Source organism: Pyxicephalus adspersus, chromosome 1 (genome assembly GCF_032062135.1).
Source record: "Pyxicephalus adspersus chromosome 1, UCB_Pads_2.0, whole genome shotgun sequence".
Classification (NCBI taxonomy): Eukaryota; Metazoa; Chordata; class Amphibia; order Anura; family Pyxicephalidae; genus Pyxicephalus; species Pyxicephalus adspersus.
This window is the reverse complement of record NC_092858.1, coordinates 164,346,596-164,368,129: the sequence shown is the minus strand read 5'-3', so window position 1 is coordinate 164,368,129 and position 21,534 is coordinate 164,346,596. Positions and strand designations below refer to the sequence as shown.

Here is a 21,534-nt window from a genome sequence, read left to right as displayed (position 1 = left end):
AAACGTATGCTGTAGGTCTTCAGTTTTTCGTGAGATGTTTCCAAAGCTCTTGCACGCAGGTGCAGCTTTTCTAATGGAACATTGGGACAGATTGAGTGGTGACTGTGAAAGCAGTTCCTCCCACTAGGTAGTTTCATAAAATTGCTGGCTAACTTTACACACATATTTTTAGACAGAAAAAGGTAAGGATCTGAAATTAGTTTGTTAAATTTAAAAATATCAAGATATTTTTATCTTGACAAAAAGAAGAGCTTTTTATTTTTTATTGTTATACAGAATTTATATAGCGCCAACATATTAGGCAGTGCTAGGGGTTGGAAATGACAAACAAATACAGAAAGTGACACTGGAGGAGGAGAGGAGCTTGCCGAAGAGCTTACAATCTAAGAGGTGGGGGAAGCAGCACACTTTAGGAAGGGGGAGATGGAATGGTGAGAAGTAGTGAGGGTTTTAGAGACGGAAGAAGGCAAGTAGGCAAGTTTGAAAAGATGGTTTTTCAATATACCGGTAATATCAATATGTGTTATATTCCTGATCTAGAGTGGGAGCTTGAAATTTCTGTTACCAAAAAGGTCCTCTGATACAAGACAGGAAGTGTATTCAGCATATTTCTATAAATGTGTTATTAAGGATTTGTAATTAGGAGTCTTAATCCCTTGGGCAGGGAGTAGGAAATAGAAAATATTTCTGATAGGAAGATCAGTTGTGTTGTTTTCAGATTCATGCAGCGTATTGTAAAAAAAAATTTCTGTGTTAACCTTAGTTCACAAAGTTCTAATTCCAGTTTTCTGTTTCAGCATTTCCCACTCTTCCCGAGCCTTTGAAACCCCAACTTGCAGCCCCTCTCCAGCCTAGTCCAACAACCCACCCACCCTGCCAAAAGCTGCCAGAGCCTCTACAGCCGACATCATCACATCCCACCCCCTCTACACCGCCCCCGCAGAGCCTAGACCCTCCTCCACAGGCGCCTCCCCGAAGCCGCTCCGCTCAGAATCTGCCTTCAGACAATGTCGCTCCTCAACAGGCAAGTGCCATAGTTTTAAGTGAGACTGTAGGTTGATGTTGGGTAGACAGTGTATTAGCAACTCCTGATGACTTAAAAGAGAGCAATGCTTTACCCATTAAAAGGGCCATAGGGTCACTTTAATATTGGCCCCTGCAGCAGGCGCTCACTTGACTTCCCTTCCTTGCTGCTACGTTGGATATCTGAGAAAAACCTCACTAATCATATAAAGGAAGAATGTGATCCACACTCCTTTCTCCTATGTGACAGTTCTGTTTCTTGATATAAGGGTGCTCAGACATCAGCCCTCTCACATAACAGCAAGGAAAGAGTCTCCAGCCCTGTGTATGCTCTGGTCTGTATGGACCTGTAGTTTACACAGGACGACATCTCCTCACTAGGAGAATGAAGTGATGAAGAAATGAATGTAAATGTAAGCTGCTGGCTAGAAAAGTTATGGAGTATATTTTTAATATAGCACATAGGTCTCATTGTTGCACATTGAAATCATTTAAACTTATTCTGAAAGACAAAGGAGAATAGTGACTACAGGTGTTAGGTTTGTGTTAGCAATCTATTATGAATATTCACATACATTCATTTTTGCTGCGCCATATTTTCATGTGCCAGTTCCTAAAGCAAACATTTACTGAGAGATGATGTAAGCTGCCATTGCTGAACTTGATCTACAGAATGTTATTTGTCTGGGTGTAAAGCTGATCTTTTGGTGTCAGTAGTTTCAATTACACACCTGAAAAAAGCATACAGGTAAGTTGTACGATGGTTAGCTGTACACCTGATCTTGGTATGTTATATGGAAGGTAATTAAAGGCATAAGATCTGAATACCAACTGGGCAAACTGTATTTTTTAGAACCAGACCAGCAATGGCAGCTTACATGATCTTTCTATAAAAGGTCCTCTAAACAGATATGAAGAGTTTCCTTGAGAGCCATAGAGGTCATCTGTATATCACTGCACTGCATATCAGACCTTAGCTGAATGACTGCCACTAGAAATTTAAACTGTATCTAAAATCCAATTTTAAATATATTGCATTTGCCAGTCCTCAGATGGGTTGTCTGTATTATCTTTCTTTTTTCAGGCTTCATTTATTTATTTTCACCTGTTATCCCTGCAAACAAAATATATACTAGCCTAGGATGACAATCGCTCACTCACTGTGCTGGATCTGTGAAGGATTAGCAGAAAGTGTTTTAGGACTACAGGAAACCTTCTCGCTATATCATGGGGAGGTTACAAGGACACAACATTTCTGATAGGATCAACAGGATTGTTTTCTGTATTTGAGGATGTTCTGAGCCTGAAAATCAAAAGAACACAGGCACCACATCTAAGAACTGGCAAGCTGTGATATTTTACAATTGTGTTCTTGCATATAGATCTATAATTTGCCAAGTAAAGAGTGTATTGTTTTCCTGAATATAGGAGCAAATATTAGATCCATAGCTGTGTATGACCGCAGACAGCACCGCACCTGTATTAATGCTGCCATATTACACAACTGTATAGGGCACATTGAGCTGCTCCCAACACTCCCTGCCCCTCTGTGAACTTCCAATCTGCTTAATGCAGCCACACACATGAAAGGGTCATTGGGTGAGGCCATTAACATATGTGCATGTTTTAGATTGTAGAAGAAAAGCCTTCAGTAACACAACCAGGTGGAAAAATCATAATCGTATAATCATAAACTGGTTTTGAACCCTGAAAGTTTTAGAAATGTTGCTGTGTTTTCCATGTCTTCTTACTGCAGTATACACAGAGGTCTGACACTTGAAAAGCTTACTAATACGTATTATATGATTGGGAACAATGACTGCATGCTTGTCTTTTCTCACTGTCTTTCTCTTCTTCTAATGTCTTTTCTCTTTAATATTTGTCTTTTTATCACTAGCAGGAGCAGCCATCAGGGTAAAAGGTATCTGAACAGTTTAACCCCCTATTGTCTGTACTCCACCTAAAATTGTGTCATTAGTGACACCCTTGGCTTCTTGTTACTCATGTCACTGATAACCATCACATGGTTTATTCTGGCAACCATCATAACTTGTGCATTGTCTTGTCATGATAAAGAAGGCAGGGCAGTGACACCATTAAAAATTACAATAAAGGCAGATTGTAGCTTGGAAGAGAGCGAAAAACCTCCGTCAGGTTTTTATTGCTTTTGCTGAGATTTACCCTCTCTTCCTGTGTGGTCTCAAGACATGGGGAAAATCACTCCAACAGGAAATTATTAAGCATGCTCATATTGATTGTGCCCTTTTCTCCATATAGAAGGAATCACTTCCTGTACAATGCATTTGCAGTAGCTCTTTTGCATGATTCAGGGTAAAAGTTGCCTACATCTAAAGATATCATTGAGCTTGCCCTGCCTGTCTTGGAAAGAAATCTGCCCATGTGTGGCTGCCTGTCATGCGCAGCTCTGCTCTGCTGCCCTCTACTTGTGTAAAGCTGTGACACAGGACTGTCACATGTGATGTGCGCAGTATGCAGAGAGGATAAAACAGCCAAACTAAATGGTTATAACAACATATATATAACAAATATTGTACAGGGTAAATGTAAACCTACTTGTATAGTGCTAGTGAATAATATCACACACAAGCCAATGGAAAAGGTTGTAGCCAAGCTTACATACTCATTACAAGGGTGACAACACTGCTCCTGCTTAGTAGACTGTTTGTACAATGATGTTGCTTTCCCTTTGCAATACTTAACTATCTGTCACTTTAATACTTTCAGACAGTAAAAGCCTTTATATGTTAATTAGCACTGGTTTTCTTCGGAAACCTCTGATCTAACTGTTTTTATCAAGTTTTGTTGCATTTATCAAAGCTGATTACCTTTGTGGGAATATTAGAAGTTGGTTGTGTAGTCATGTAGAGATATTTTCTGTCACAGCACCCCAGCTACTTCCCATACAAATTTTGCTCTGCTCCTCTCCTGCTTACAGTTACCCCTACCTCAACATCACTCCCTGACCCCCTCAGCGAACATACATTCCCCCAGTTACAGGCATTCCTTAACAAGGACCTACACCCCCTTCCAACTGACATTTTTATTTGGTAATTTCAGTCCCCTACCTGGCCCAAACTCTTCACCCTCCCCAGTTCTCTCTCTCCCTCTTGCTTACAGACATCCATACCTGCTGCAAAATGTACTTCCTTGGCTATCTGATCCTATCTCTCTACTGCAGTTTAGGACGGACTGGATGTGAGGCCCAGGAAGCCACTGGAGAACTTGCTATTGTCTATCGTCTTACTCTTCGTGCCCCTTGCCTGCACTTATTTATCTGCTGTCTTACTCTACACACTTCTCCCCTGCACATATTGTCAACTGTTTTACTCTACACACTCCTCCCCTGCACGTATTGTCAGTTGTCTTACTCTCTGTGCTCCTCTCCTGCATGTATTTTCCACTGTCTTACTCTTCGTGCTCCTCTCCTGCCTGCTGTCATACTTTTCACGCTCCTCTCCTGCACATACTGCCACCTGCCTTACCCTTTACAGTAGTGATTCTCAACCGGGATTCTTAAGGAGATTTCTAGGGGTTCCTTGAGCAATTAACAGTTTGTGCCTCTCAGGTCAGTTTAGGTGACACCAAAGATTTGTTTGGCTATCTGTAAGGGTGACATTCTTCCCAATAGCCGGCAATGCTTCTCACTGACCACTATACTATTGTATTGTGAGCTGTGGATATAATAATTATAGAAGGGACTCCCCGAAGACCCAAAAATTATTTCAAAGGTTCCCTCCAAATTAAAGAGGTTGAGTAGAGCTGCTTTTCAGTCTTCTGTTTTACATTCTGCCCAATGGTATCATCTTTACACATCCCTCCAAATGAAACTCGGGCATTACATTGTTAGGAATTAACTTGATGCCTCTTTGTTTTCCCTCTTTTCCCATATCATGTATCTTAGTTTAATCAGAGTGTTGGTGTTCTTTATCATGACGTAATGCATGCAATGTTTTATTAAGGACGTAAACCAACCCAAAACAGATATTTCAGTGTTCGGTGGATGGTGAGGATTTCGTATATGCCTTGAGGATTGGCCCATCCAAAAAGTTGGCAGATCTTATATCAGAGAACTCTCACTAAACTTAACAGGTTATAAGAAACCAAAAAACAGATTATAACAACCTTCCGCCATAGAACTCCACCGTATCTGAAATACCAGTTTGAGGTGGTTTGACATTGTAACTTTTACTGCTGCAGAACTTGGATATGTTTAACACATTAACAGTTTTTGGAGGAACTTTTTCAGTCATTTATCTGATTTTGACAATGGTCAGTAATTACAGCCATCTTACTATCAGTCATTTTGCTTCAAGGTTGTTGGATATGATAATAAACCATAATTCCTGATTTGGTAATAAATCTCCAAAAACAAATGACAAATGATCTGTTGTGTAAACTGTATTGCTACTTTTTTTATTCCATGAACCATTACAGGCTTGTGAGTGAGCAACATTCATGTTTCTGGAGTTGTGTAAAAAATGACAACATGGCGCATGGCATTATACATCCAAGAGCATTTATACTTTTTATTATAATGTAGCTGGCAAACACTTTTTTTTACATCTTTGTGCTGAACTTGTTCCCATTGGGGTGTGAGGTTGGGTAGTATTGGCAGTTTTGAGGTATTGAAGAGATAAAAGGCTACAAAATCAATGCTCACACACTGACAACACGTTCATCTTAGCAGAGTGCAAGGCAATCCATTTTGTAGAACCAAGAATACATAGAACCGATCCCCTGACAGTGTTAAATGTAAAAGATTTTGATATTCTGCACTTCCTAACTACTTTCTTGGATAAAAAAAAGTTTGGAATTCAGATTGGATGTGTTTGAAGTCCAGTACAAATGGCTTTATACATTGCTAGAGCACTGGGCATTAGAGAGTGACCTGGATTTTGGCACAATGTGCCAGTAGCTAGTTTTGACATCCATGCACAGGAAAAAAAAAGACTACAGAATATAATAAAATAGTGTCTTCTCAAATGTTCACACCTCCATTCTGTTATTGAACAAATCCTCTTTTGAAATAATGGGGACTGTTTAGAAATGCTGGGGACACCTATTAGAAATGATGAGGCAGGTTGGAAGAACTGCCAGTTTTTGTATAGATTACAAGACCATTGACCTGGATAAATGAGAACCCTCAGGCTCGAGTTGTAGATTTGCTTAATATCGCCAGATAGGTGCCATCAGGATATATTACACTGTATGACTAAAGGTTTGTGAAACCATCACATCCATATAAGCTTGTTGGATAGTTTATTTCAAAACATGGGCAATAATATGGAGTTTCCCTCCTCCTTTGCAGCTACGGAAGCTTACACTCCACTGGTAAATGCTTTCCACCAGATTTTGGAGTTTGTCTTTGGGAATTGCCAAAGGGGGATTGGTGAGGTCAGTTACTGATTTGAGTTGGCTCACAATTGGTGCTCCAGTCTATCCCAAAGTTGTTCTGTTGAGTTGAATGAGAGCTGTGTGCAGGCCATTCAAGTTTTCCACACTAAACTTTGCCATAATGTTTGTAGCTGGCATTGTACACAAGGCAGAGCTATGCTGGAAGACAAAAGGGTTCCCCTTACACCGTTGCTTACAAGAATGGAACACACACAGTTATCTAAAGGGTCTTATCAACAGTAAACCCTCCACTGGAAACACCTGCACTTCTTCCATTTATTGGTAGAGAGAAGTTTTCTGAAAACCCTCACAATCTTGTAATTGAAAAAGAAAAGCAAGCTGTGTAATATACACAAAATATTGTGTATTTTAGCAAGCTGAAGTCTATGATCCTGGAAATGGAAGACTATAATCCCATTGTAATTCGAAACGAGATGTCTTTTGCTTGATTAGTTCAAAAGAAAAGCCAGCTTTTGGCAGTAGACTTTGGAATAGATTTACCCATGGAAAGTATCTCCTTTACCCCAATTGGAACAAGACATGATACACACTGTAGCAAGAACTCAAAAAAAAAAAATATTTTTGTGAATTCTATAAAGATTGTATTTGTTTGGCGTGAAAGGTCAGTGCGTCCAAAATTAATTTGCAGTGCAGAGTACTTACCAGTTTGGTATTCCTCTTTTGATGCTCCAAATTCATTTGCTTGACAGCAAATACAGCAGGGGTAACAACCCAAGGTCGTTTGTCTATTAAATCCCAGCTCCACCTTCTCTTAACTCAACCCTTTCCATCATTAAGAATCCCCTTGCTCATTTTTGTAATAATTCATCTAACAGTCATGCAAAAAGGTAAGTGCACCATGAAAATAGTTGACTTTTTTCCACATACTTTACCGGGCAAACAGTAGATCCTATAGGTGTTATGGTATATAAAGGAGATATGTTTGAAAAACAACACAGGGAAAATTTACATTTTAATTATTTCTTCAATATATTGTTAGATGTAACCACACACTGTTAAAAAAATGTACAGACTTGGGAATTTCCTTGCATGTACTGCCAGTTTAAGATCTCTTCACGCTTTTAGGACACTTTAATATAAAGTATAATTTATAGCTGACGATGACTACAGGCCTCTAGGTCCTAAAGAAACAAACCAAGACATTGCCACCGCCATGCATTACAATTTCTATTTAAGATTCTTTTCATAAAATGCCATGTTTGGTTTGCAAACATTTCTACTGCTCCTGTGAATAAAAAGTTTTGGTTTCGGTCTTTGAGTTGCACCAAAGATGCCAACCCATACTGTGGTCAAACCAATATATCTTTGATTCTTTAGTCTTATAGCATTTCATTCTTAAAGGTTTACCTTAATGTTGAAATGCACATTTTTTTTTTTTTTTTGACAGCAGAGGCTTCTTTCTCCCACAGTTCACATGTGTGGTAAATTGGTGCAATCTTCCAGTGCAATGTGTACACCAATGGTTGAAAAAGTTATCCTCTGATCAGTACCACCAAGTCTGCACCTTTTTCTTATTACTTTCTTTACAGAGGAATAGTTGGCATCCACAACCTCAATTCCAAGGCCCTTGAAGAGCTTTGATCTTGACACAATCCGACTACTAACGTCAATATCAAACAGCACATTGCACCCTATATCGGTGTTGGGTTACTGCAACCCTGATTCTCAGGTCAGATTAACTGATACCAATGATCTTTTTGGCTATCTGTAAGGGTGACAATCTTCCCCATGGCCAAGAATGTAGGAGACATTCTTCCCACTGACCCCCTCACTAATATACTGTGAGCTGCGGATATGGTGATTATAGCAGGGGCTTCCTGAAGACCTGAAAATTTATTTAAGGTAGCGGAACACTGCCCTAGATATTTAAACAAACTCCACGTATGAGAAGGTGATGATAATTCCTATCCAATGTGGAACATTTGATTCAAATACCATGGATTTAAATCTGCATTTAGGTGTCAGTCACCTTTATCTTTTGTCACTGTTTAAAGTTCTAATGTTTGCCTGTTTAAATATGTGGAAAATGTCACAATTTTCTGGAGGTGTACTTACTTTTCACATGACTGTACGTTTAATCCTGCTATCTCCTTTCCGGGCAATGCTTTGAGTTTTGGTGAGTGAAAAATGAACAAGCTGCCTTTAAACTGAAGTGTCTGTTTAACTAAAATAAAGTATTTCAGCTTTTACTGTGGAAGAAAAATGCACATCAATGCAGTACATATATAAGGCAGATGTGCATTAAAAGTGTGCCTGCATGAGACCTATTTATTAAGGCTCGCCAAGGCTTAAGAGGATACACCTTCACCAGTAAAGCTAGGTGATCCAGCAAACCTGGAATGGATTTCTTCAATGTCATTTAGTAGCAAATATTTTAAAACATGGACCAGATCCATTCCAGGTTTGCTGGATCACCCAGCTTTACTGGTGAAAGTGTATCTTCTCCAGCCTTGGAGAGTTTTAATAAATCAGGCCCATGGAGTGAATCCAGCCATGGAGAGATACTCAGGGCTATACAACCTGGACCTGGCAAAGTCTTTGCACTAAATTTAAGCAGAGAATATTTTGTTACCTTTTTTGTTGTTCAGGGTTTCTAAAGTGTTTCTACAGTTGTTCTACTTTCAGTTCTACAAGTTTTTTGCACAGGAGGTTAATAAGTCGTTATAAATAAAAAAAAAATGAAGACAAGAAAAACATAAAAGCCAAATAGTCAAAAATATCCCATCCCCTTTGCAAAGCCGTAAAGGGGGAAATATTGGGACTAGCATTCTAGACAAAATTGATCCCCTGCGGATAAACTTTAGAAATCGTTAGAAATGTACTGCCTTTCTCAGGGGACTTGTAGACCGCAGAAAGTAACTGCATATGAAAATGACATATGTATAAACGCTCAGATAAGTTACTTTTGAGTAGAGTTAGTACATAAATATAAATTTATAAAGCATTGAAGTATAGTTCTAGATCAAAATAATGATATGTGTTTTAAGGATTACCCATGACGTTTCTACCTCAAAAAAGGTTTGATAATGCCGTATAAATAAAACACATATATAAAATGTTGATCAGTGTTTAAGGACTGCCCATGAAGTTTATATATCACAAAAGGTTTGATAATGCCATATAAATAAAACACATATATGTAGGGTTTCCTATATATAGAAATGCGTCGGGACACAACACTAAATTACTAACAATTGTAAAGTTTTTCCACCAGGGATCAATTTTGTCTAGAACACTAGTCCCAATATATCCCCCTTTATGGCTTTGCAAAGGGGATATGACCTTTTTGACTATTTGTCTTTTATGTTTTCATCACGTATTGCATGTATGTTGTATGATTAATAATTTCACCTACCAACAAATACACCTCGCTTATTTTGCCTCTAAACCCCATATTTTCTTGTCTTCATTCCTTTATATATGCTCAACTTGGGGGCAGGCATACAATATAACCTTTTGATTACTCTTAAGGGTTGGCAGTTTCCACCATATTCTTCTTTCTTTCATTTATCTGCTTGTTAATAAATGATTACAACAGAGTGCTGTTAAACTGAACTATTTTTCAAGGACAATACATTTAACAAAAAAAAGTCTAGATAAAAACAGCAGCTTTTGTACTGCAGCGGTAAAAGCTAGTGACATTCTATGAAAGAAAGTCCAATCTCGTCCTTGGGTTTTGACCCCAGTGGCACCCAGTTACTGCATGAATATTCCATTAGGCACCAGTCAAAACCAAAGAATTTTGTTCGGCCGGCCATTTCCTTTACTGTATGTCATTAGTGAATGGATCATTCTAGTAGAAAATGTGTAATTGTTCATGACATACCATTGTGTTTGTGGTAGTTTAGTTTATAGATGATTGTTCTGCATGGTTTCGTTGTGATATCTTGTTTTTTATAGTCATTTTTTTTGTTTTTCCCTACAGAATCCAACTAATGGAGTCGGTGGCTTTCAAAGTCAGTTTGAAAATGATCCATTTGCGGGCTTATCTTTAGATCCCCTGTTCAGTACAAAGCTTCCTGCACTCAACACCATATCATCTGCTCCATTGTCAAGCCAAAAGGAGCAAATCCTGTTGCCTTCAGCAGTACAAAATCATCTTCATACTACTGTTAGCGCTCCCATACTGCCTCCAATTCCAAGCCGGAGTGTATCACAAGACAGTCTGCGGATATCCCCTAATCCATTCCTTAACCGGTCCAATACTATAAACTCGGCCAATCCATTTGGTGAAAGATCAGCAAATGCCGGGAATCCATTCAAGAACCCAACGCCCTCCTTAGTTGGTCCTACAACTCTGCCAACTGGCATATATGAGCAGTTACATTCCACAAGCCAACCTGAGCTTCAGCAAGGCAAGCCATTATTCACTGTGGGGCCAGCAGAGAAAAGTCTATCCTTGCCCCATAATTTTGCCTCCATGTCTGAGTCCAATCCAAAAGGCTGGGTAACTTTCGATGACGACAATTTTACAAGTAAATCCAACAGGTCAGCCAGCAATGGAGTAGAGTTTGATGGTATCCAGCAGTCAATTTCAGACAGCAACCAGAATACAATCCCAGCTGCATCTTTTTCCCAACCATTTAGGAAACCCCCACCACCACCTCGTGTTCCATCAAGGACAAAATTTGACCCCTTTACCAAAATATCAACCCAACCATCCCCAACTCTGGAATTCACAGACCGGTAACATGGAACTGCAGTTGAGATTACCTAAGTGTGCAATAACCTTGGTCGAATATGAAGTTCGTAGTTACTTAATATAACTTCCTATAACCACTATTTAATATATTTCTTGATTTGTGTATATCTGGGTAACATTTCAAATGTTATTTTTTTGTATGTGTTGTTGAACTTCTTGTGTGATCGTTATATAGGAAACCACTTAAAATATTTTAATGCATAAGATTTATTCTACTCTTTGATCAAAAAACAGGTGTTTCATATGCATGGTTTAGGTGAAACCATACAAGAAATGAATCCACTGTTTCCTTACACCACTGGCCAATTAGGAATTTTGCAGGAATGACTTTCCAGTTGGGGTAAAGATAAGGAATCCCATTTCATTTCTTGTATGCTACTCTGCAGCTGGCTGTAGGGAACAAGCCAACCAGCCCTACAGTCTTACTGAGCACAATGACTGGAAATGGCCTGGAGTGGTATGAAGCTTCTTGGTTGACATAGCTAAAGGACCTAACTAGATAAATCACATTAAACTCTAACCTAACTTTGCCTAAAACTTCTACTACTCTAATTCTATCCATGAGCTCCTTCGCTAGCTATTAATGTACAATGGGCTGTGCACAAAAATCTCAATTTACAGTAAAAAAAAAAAGATGGAAGTGGAAGGTAAGAAGCATTTATTACATAAAAGATATAATAGGCCTCTTCCGTAATGCAAATAAAAAAAAACTTCCTACCTAAGACCATCTATAGTCTTTTCATCAGCAATAACATGTCATTTCCTGCCATCTACAGTGGTGGAAGATCAGATGATCAATGGAAAAGAGTTTTTAGTCACCCAAATATGTAAGATTCAAGAGGTTATCCAAGCGATGATGGGTTCTCAGGTCCAGTTCCATCAAAATTGTTATACCTATATATAAATGATCTGGGCAAATGCAGTACATCCGATATAAGTATTCAAGTTTTTGTTCATACTGAAATAAAATCTAATATAAATATGAATGGTAAAATAAGCCGTTAGTTCAGATTTTCCTCCAGATGTTGCTAGGGGTTCCTTGTGCAATGAGCACTTTGTGCCTCCTAGGTTTATGTTGCAACTATGTACCACCTCGTGAATTTGAGATGGAGTGCAGACAAAGTTAACCAGAGGAACGTCGAAACTGCAATAGCCGGAGTGAATATATATAGATGGCAAGAACTTGATAAAGTGGGGTAGGACATCAAAGTGATTACCGCTGTAAAAAGTAATTTATTGTGGGTCCCTGAAGACCTGAAAGATATTTCAATGGTTCCCTCATGTTAAAAAGGTTGAGAAACACTGCAACAGACTGTAAAAGGTTCCTGCATAAAAGCACTTTATCAATGCAATTTTGCAGGAAGTGCAAGGTCTTCTTGGACGCTTTGGCCCATGTTTTATTAACATTCATGGAGAAGACTTATGCCAGGTCATTCTGGGAAACATTTTTGCCATCATTTTTTTTTTTTTTGGCTTTGGGGGTTGCAGTGGACAAGGTAATCCTAGGTTACTGCAAAGAAAGACCAATTAGGAATATCAGTTTTAGGAAGTGGCTAAGTGACCTGTACCTACCCATAGCAACAACTCAGGGCAGTGCAACTCAACCTAATATATGTTGGGAAGAGTGGTATGTTCTACCCTAAACCTCAACTTCCATCTTAGTCCCCTAATTCTGGCAGCTCTTCCTGGAGAAACCCCTCACTGTATTTTTGTTTTCTATGCCTTTGTTAGATGTCCTTAAGCCTCAATATTCAATGAATGAAGGGCACCATGCCAATTCCTCCTTAGAAGGCAGAATCATTTGTCCTTCATTCATAGATGTTGACTATGGGCGTCTTGTAGCATAAAAAGTATGGGAGGCCTATTTGGATTTAAAGTGAGCAGTGCAGACTTAGCGCTTTATTTTTTATTTTTTATTTTTTTTTAATTGCAGTAAGTTTTTAATTTAAATGTATTGATGAATTTGATCTGTTAAGCAGCTGGGTGTCTGGGGACCTACACTAGAAACAGTTGTCAAAGATGACATCTGATTGGTTGTTCTGCACTTTGTCCATTGAAAAGCCTTTCAATTTTTTTTACTTTGTATGAATGAAAGCAAACCTCATTATACCAAAAGGAGGTCAGACAGAACTTGATCCACTAACTTGAACAGGAACCAAATATTCTATCATATTGCAGTGTGATTAGGTGTTGTGTATTTACATACGTATAACCATTTTGAAGTCTAGGCATGCCAAATATACAGGGACCATTGGAGAATATGCTAGCATGAGATCAAAGATTTCAAGACTTACAGATCACTGAGAAACAACAATGCAAACAAACCTGGTACAAAATAAAATATGTTGTGTGGAAAGCCTCTAATACAAGCTGCAGTTCCGACTACCACAACCACAAATTCAATCTAGTTAGATGTCACAAACCTCAAATTTTTATGTAGACTCATAAATTTATAACACAGGCTTTTTAGATACATTAGAACATTTTCTATTGCAAATGTGACATTGACGTGAGCAATTGTCAGGCTGGAACTCTCATGCAGCATTTTGAGGTTTTAATACATTGCAAAAGAAAATGGTTGCAGATTCCTGGTGTTTTCGGTACTCCTTTAGGGCTTGTTGACACTAGTGTGTTGTGGTGAGCTGGGTGGCCTTGTTAGTGACACCCCAGCATGCATCTTACTGCACAGTTGTGCTTTTAAAAATGCAGGATGCACATTTGTGTGCAATATGCTGCAACTGAGCAGTTTTGGCATTGCTGTATTGTGAACAAACCCTTTCAAGTGAAAGTCGCCTATTTTATTTAGTCCACTGCAGTGATTGTTTTAGCATTTTGGCAGCTCAGATATTACCCCTTGACCTTTCCTGTTCCCTTTACTGAGCTGCTATGAAAAGTGAAATCCAAGCACTAACTTTATTAGAGTATCCAAGTCAGAGATGTGCTAAAGTGCAGCTCAATTTACAATCCTGGCATACCTGGCCAGTGGGAACAAATGACTTCCCATGCGCATACACAGGTGTTAAGTCACCAGTCAAAATGCCCAAAGGTTCCTAACCACTGGGTAAAGATGCCGGTGCCCATAATGGAGAGAGAACAGGGAAGTTAATTTAAAAAAATTGCAAATAACCAAGTAAGGCTATGTTATTGCCGGTCATGGGATTGTGGTGCTGGTACTGCTTTCTCATGCCAATGAATCGCTGCTTCAGGTGAAATGCTGCATATAGCTTCTCCCCATGACAGCCCCTTAGAGGATGAATGGGGTAGTAGTGAGCGATCACTTTGCAAGTGAGCCAGCACATGTCAAGGTGCCAGGCCCTTAAAATTACTTGGGATCACTCAATCCTGAGGCAGGTTACCCTAACTTTTTTTTATTTTTTTGCAGAAGGGACATCGCCTGTCTTTTCTGCATAAAAAAACCTGCTCACGTTTTATGTGGCCTTTCCCTAGTCTCTTATCTATGTCTATTGCTTGTATACATATTCTCTTTCTTATCAGACTTTTCATTTCCGCTGCCCTGACATCAGAGTTTGTATTTCCAGCATAACTACTGGTATACACTCCTCAAGCTGTAGCTGTAAGCAGAACTCATGTGCCTGTCACATGAACATGGTGGAAGGGCCATGCCTATTGCTTATAGCAAACATTTATACATCAGCTGCCATATTTCTGCATCAGGACGGAAAATAAAAATGTTTGTCATAGCTGATTTCCTGGTTTAAATGTATGGTTAGTTCCTGTGATCACTGTCTTTAATGTTCGTGATCTATCAGCTGGGAAAGATGCCTCTAGCAGCCGGCTATTTTTCTTTATTTGTTTTCCTTATAAATCAGGGCTTTATATACAAGCGTGGTGCAATATGGTCCTATAGGCCTGGCCTATAACCAGTCAGCTGCTAGATTTCATATTCCTGTCTGGCTGCATTGGAATAACCACCTTCATTCCTATAGTGTCATAAACAATGTGCTGTGGTGTCACTTTATTGCTGTGGCCAAGTATGTTCAAGCTTTTTATGTGCAGCTACCTCTGCTACGACTGTATTCTCTTTTAAATTCACATTTTAAACAGTTTAAATTCACAGTTTAAATTCACATTTCATTGCTGTTACTTTTCACAGCAACAAGAACACTCAATGTAACTGGATCTCTTTGATGTTGCATCCTCATCACTCCATTTTTGGCCTACAGATTGACATTAGGCTGATTTGACTCCCAGCAGTGTTCTCCCCAGCACCTTTTTGTCTGGGTGCACCATCTGGTTCGTAACCACCCGGTTGTTTTTGGGTGGTTACTGATCAGTTGGGTCACAATACAGGGGCTGCCACCTGCCTACAATTTCTTCCCACCTGGCTTAAAAACTATTCTGGGTTGAACACTGTCCCAGGGTCTTTGTTATTAAAAGCCATAGTCTTACAAAGCATGCTGGGAGGTCTGGAATGGTTACAGCTTTCTATTCCAGGTCTCATTCTTCAGGCTAAAAGTACAGGTTGTATTTTTCTTGTATGGTGCAATATGAATTGTATTTTATGGATTCATGGCAGAAGAACACATAACTTTAGCATCTCATTTACATCATCAAATGAACTTGCAAAAAAGAGGGATACATCTACAAAAATATCCAAAGGGTCCTAATATTTCAAACCCCATTTCTTATATTAAACAAAATGATTTGTTAATTATATATATGCTGTGCTTAATAGCATTTGTGTTGACATACCTGGGAGGGTGGAAAACTTATTGTATACATTTTGTAGATCTGGCCTCTGTCCTCAGGAGCTTGGAACCTTGAGCCATTGTTGTTAGTACAAACCATTGAAAGGTTCTCTTGGGGGATCAAGGAAGGCACTAGAGAGTAGAGATCATGAATATTTAGAGAGTAGAGATCAATGACGTATTGTTGGGTATTTGACATAAATTATTTAGTCATTGGGGTCAGTTAGGGTCACATCAAATGACTGGAAATGTTATGGTCTTCTCACCTTGGTTCCAAGTGATGTCAAAGCAAAGATCACAGCTACAGGCCTGTGCTACCCACATAACATTTCTCTACATTAGACAAGTCCCATTCAGAAATCTAAAAAGAAGAGAAAGAATTGTAATTATACTATAGCTTCCGTTTATACCCAATTGGCATCAGAGTAAATGTGCCACAGACAAAGCTTGTGTGTACTGACTCAGCCACATCCATTAATACCCCAACCATTCTAATGTTCTGTTTTACAGCACAGCTAATTTACAACAATGGGGACTTCTTAACTAAGAGGAGAATATTAAATATAGCATGAAGTAGATATTAAATATATATAAGCAGTTCTTAGATTTTTAAGTGATAACTTTATTTAAAAATAAAAATCCTTATTCCAAATAATCCTAAGCAAGAGGATGCAATGTATTTTTTATTGTGCTTCTATTTTGTTGTACATTTTATAGAAGAGTGTTTATTATTATTTATAATGTGTGGGCTGCGTCCACAAATGTAGGAAGTACATGATCAGATAATGTGATTGGCCTTGTTTATGTGTCCTGAACTCTACAGGCTGATGATAGTTAGTTAATACTTTATGATGATGGTCACCGGCAGATATGACGGCTTGCCTGCGGTCTGCATTTGTATTTAAAACAATACTGTAATCTAAATATACTATTTAAAAGAACATTGTACATTCCATAAATGTATCTTAAGTGCAGTTACAAAAATTATACTATTGTGATATGCTTTGGTAGTTCTCCAGGCACAGCTATCAACTTCAGGGTGTCTGGGGCTTAGAACAGAGGCTTGTAAGAGTTTACTTGCAGTTCTTAAATCGACATTTAAGCAATATCTTTCTTTTCCACAAATTGTTTAGATACACAGTGATAAAAGTTAAATCTGGGCACCCGACACTTGACAGAACAACTAGCACCACTGGCTTGGGCATACTCCCTAAATATCCTGGATTCTGCTGGCATGTCCCATGGATTGGGTCTGTGTCCAGATGCCAAGTGCTGCACTATTCCTTCAGTCTTTGGTTTATCTATTGAGTAGACTGCACTCCTGTCCCACATTAGTTCCAACAGATCTGGGTGGCGGTGGGAGACGCCGAGCATGGTTGGGCAAACAAATCCCTTATTCTTAATGTTGCTTTGTTGAACTCTGATGGTCCCCACTGAACACAAGTGTGCCCTCACTGAGCAACAAGATGTTTTTTTAGACTATTAGGCACATAGATATGGTACAAAATATAAAAATGCCAGTAAATAGCACCGTAAATAGGAATCAGATTATATTAGAATCACTGGGCAATGAGGGATCAGCTTGTTCCTATAGAGTCCCCCAGATGGATAGATTTGAGTTAAGTCTAGTTCAAAGCAAGCATGGCTGAGTATGAGAAGAAAAACAATGTACTGATTGTTTGATGTACATTTTGAGAAAGGAGTAGCATAATGTTAGGTAGACTGGTAGGGATGAAACATGCAAGATATAAAGACTGGTACGGGTAGAATCTGTCTGCATAGAGGGCAATGGTCTACCAGACATTTTATGCCTCATACAACTTGCATTTTTCCCTCCCACTTCAATAATATCAGCCATTTTGTGTTCGCCTTCTGCCCAGCAATATAAGGGACACCATACCCTGCTCTCAATACATTGTGTTGTACATTACACGGTGCTAACAAGTGTTTATCAATGCAACACTTGCTGGTTGCAAAGATATTTTCAGAAATGTCTGAGTTTTCCCAACTTCAATAAAAGTACTGGTTCTCTGGCCATATTTGGTTTTTTTTTTTCCAATTGATGGTTTATGAGTGTCTGGGAAGCTTGTAATTGTGGTACAGTGATTAAAGGTTTATTTTGTGGGTACGAGTATTGTGCCATGTAGGCCCAGACTATAATTAACTAATAATTCAGGCCAAATCCAATATTTAGAGTAATTCAGACACACCAATCTTCCTTGTTGATTTCTTTGCCAGATTATCTGTCTTTATCAATGTATGATGTTGGGAAGTATGGGCCGGGTTACATGAAGAAAGACATTTTGTAGGCCCAGCCAACATACGCATAGTATATGGGTTACATAAAGGCAGCCATATTGTAAACCCACCCTGTATGGGCCTGGGTTACATATATTAAGGCATTTTGTTAACCTAGTATATGAAAGCATATGATGTTGGGAAAAATGGGCCTGGGTTACATGAAGAAAGACATTTTGTAGGCCCACCCAGTATAAGCCTGGGTTACATAAAGGAAGCCATATTGTATGCCCATGCTGTATGGGCCTGGGGTACATAAAGGCAGTTATTTTGTTAGCCTAGTATAAAAAAGCATAATATTGATTCACATATGATCAGTATTAGTAAGTAGGGCCCTGTATGTAGTTTACATAAGAGCTGTCTTTATTGCCTACCAATGTAATTTACACCTTCAGGTTCTAGTTGATCCAAGATGGCTGGCCTAATGATTTGATTCTTAGTAGGTTCTGTATATCTTATTGCCAAAACATTATTACAAGTACTACCCCAAACTACCTGTAAGATGAACTGTCTGTGCTGTCCCTAGCAATTAGTTTTTCCCTTTCAAAGGCCAATTAGAATTGTTTGTATGGACCAATATACAGTTCTTCTATAAACTTTCAGCAGTGTGTATATGAATTTAGAGAGTAAATTTCTCTTTAAAACAGATGTAGCCCATCTGCAGCTCACTAGCTGTTGTAAAACTACAAGACCCAGCAGTCCTACACAACCAATGTTTGATAGAGGTGATTGGGTTCATGACTCCGCTACAGCTGGTGCACCATGGGCCGCTCCAAGTTATGTCACTGGCTAGAGCAGGGTAGGTGCCCAACTGACATCACCCTCACAATAAATTATTACAAACAGATAAAATGGCATTTTCTAAAAGTTATGGTATAAAGTAAACATAACGTAAAAGTTATGATATGTGTGACAACTTTCATGTAAATCCCTCATTGCTTCTGTGGTTAGTGTATGAGATTATGTACAGATCTGCAGTATTACTCTATCAATACACAGTAACCTGTGCTCTGCCCTGTGGACTATGTGATGTGATATTAAAATCAATAAAAAAGAAATATCAATAACAATCAGCTTGTGTGAATCATTTATATAATATAGATAATTTAGGGGAAAACAATTAATGGATAATCGTGGTTCAAAGTGAGGATAGTAAAAAAAAAAAAAGATCCATAGATTAATCAAAGAGCATCTGGATATCCAGATATCCGTAAAACCTGACACTGTGGGCTTGGGGGGTGCACATTCTATATACACATCCAGTGTGTATCAACATGCAGTGTTCTCCCCAGCCTCTTTTAGTCGGGCGCACCACCTGGCACTTTTCAGTAACTACGTTCCTGAGTGGTTACCAAAGAGTTGTATCACAATACAGGGGCTGCCACCTGCCTACAATTTATTACCACCCGGCTTCAAAAAAATGTCTGTTGTTGAACATTGACATTCATAGGCAGCAAGTAGTAGATTGATTAATGAAAATGACTAATGAAAATAGGTGAAGCTGGATGTTAATGTCATGCAGCATTATATATTAATAATATGATATGGTAGGTGAACATTCAAATGTCATTGACTTTTATGACTCTCACTTACTGTGGGTGAAGCTAGGTTAGTACTGAAGCCACATCTCTAATGATTAAAGAGGAAATGTCTGGAGATGGACACAGAGTGCCGGAGGGACACCCAGAGATGATGATGATGGAAATTAGCTAGTAGATTAAAGTGGAACTCAACTGAAAATAAAAAAAATTCACCTACCTTTAATCCGGCAGAACCCTCAATGGCACTGGACCTTCCCGCTATCCAGTCCCGCATCATTCTGGAATTTCTGGCGCCGGGTGCCACTATCTTTGATCTTTTCTTCCGTCGTCTTCTTGCTACATCACCCAAACCCACACTGCGCAGGTGTGACATTGGGTGTCGTAGCCTGCTGTAAAGGTGAGATCGGCATCCCTTTCCCCTTAGTGGAAAAAATGCCACCTATGCGCATGCCCGATTTCGGAGCACCCAGAGCCTCCCGGGATGTGTGACGCAGGTATCCGGGGAGTGTCTGCTCTCCAGCTCAGTCTTGATCGCCGCGGGTGTTGCACTTTTCCTTTACATATAAGTGTTATCTACCCTTTTATGTAAAGTGAAAATGTTTGAGTTTAGGTCCACTTTAGGGGTTTTTCAGACTTGCAGCTGACCACAGTGTTCTTCCGCAGGCTCAACAGCGCTCCCAACAAAAACCATTTTGTGCATGCCGCTGTGGTGGGTTGTGCTGCAGAGCCTGAAAGAGACCAGTAGTTTCTGGCTAGACAGTTGCTTTTCCTCCTTTGAACCACACCACAACTTCCACATAACTCTGTGCATGACAGCATAGTATTTGAAAAGGGGTAGCTGGGAGCAGCTGACTGCTGTGGTTTTCAACCACAAATCCAAAAGACCTAATGGCAAGAAGTGGACAATGCAGATAGGTAGAGAGAGGTCTGGACAACTCTGTAGTCCATCAGCCTGAAAATAAGGCCGGATTATTTCGCCTGAGCAGAAGATATTAAAGCTTGATGAGAGAGAAGACCATAGGAATAATGAAAAGGCTTTACAAGATGACCATCCACCTAGGTATAAAAAAAAAACCTGATGAGGGGGTTTAACTGTAGAGGCTATTTTAACAAACATTTCCTTCATGTTTCTGGCCCTTTTGGAACAAATCTGAAACAGGGTCACCAAAGTCCTTTTAGTGTTTGAGCGTCCAAACTGCACAAAGACAATCTGCTAATGAATGAGCAAAACCAAGATACCTGAATTCACAAGCAAGTGGAGCTGCAGATGCAAAACCAAATCCTGGCTTACAGTAAGGATAAATATAGTTAACATTTTACCTGGAGACTAAAGATTTTACAAGAATTTATATTATGAAGAATCAAAATTAAATGCTTGCACTGAAGTCTGAAAAGTCACAATTCGATGTGGGACTTTGAATTTGGCAAACACTATGATTACAAAAAACAACATTTTTATTTGCACAAAATATTGAATATAACATCAAGATGAAGGTGAAAAACATGTAATAGATTGATGTTATTTTCAAAATTGGATTGGTGAGTTTAATATGGTAGAATTATCAAAAATGTAAATGATTCTATGGTTTAGCAAAGCTGGTCCACTGCAAATGAGCCAACAGCTGTTACATGAGAATCATAATCTTGAATTTCAGAACATTTAAAAAAAAAACACTTATTTATTTGAGATGTGGCATTCCCAGTATGCTTACTGTAGTGTCCTCCATGCTATAATTTTCAAGCATTTTGGTGTTCCAACCAGACTGACAAGCTATCTGTAATTGTGCAACATGGAGTAGAGGAAGATCTGACTTTCTTACATTTG

The 21,534-nt window shown here is 39.0% G+C and overlaps 1 protein-coding gene across 1 annotated transcript in view; it reads left to right on the top strand.

The window, feature by feature from the left end:
• SYNJ1 (synaptojanin 1) overlaps positions 1-19,238 on the top strand; it is a 77,596-nt gene extending 58,358 nt beyond the window's left edge. The window contains exons 27-28 of the mRNA XM_072419437.1: positions 798-1,024; positions 10,385-19,238. Of these exons, the coding sequence (XP_072275538.1) occupies positions 798-1,024; positions 10,385-11,149 (992 nt within the window). The 3' untranslated portion in view covers positions 11,150-19,238. The remainder of the gene's footprint in view (positions 1-797; positions 1,025-10,384) is intronic.
• Positions 19,239-21,534: the final 2,296 nt, after the last annotated feature.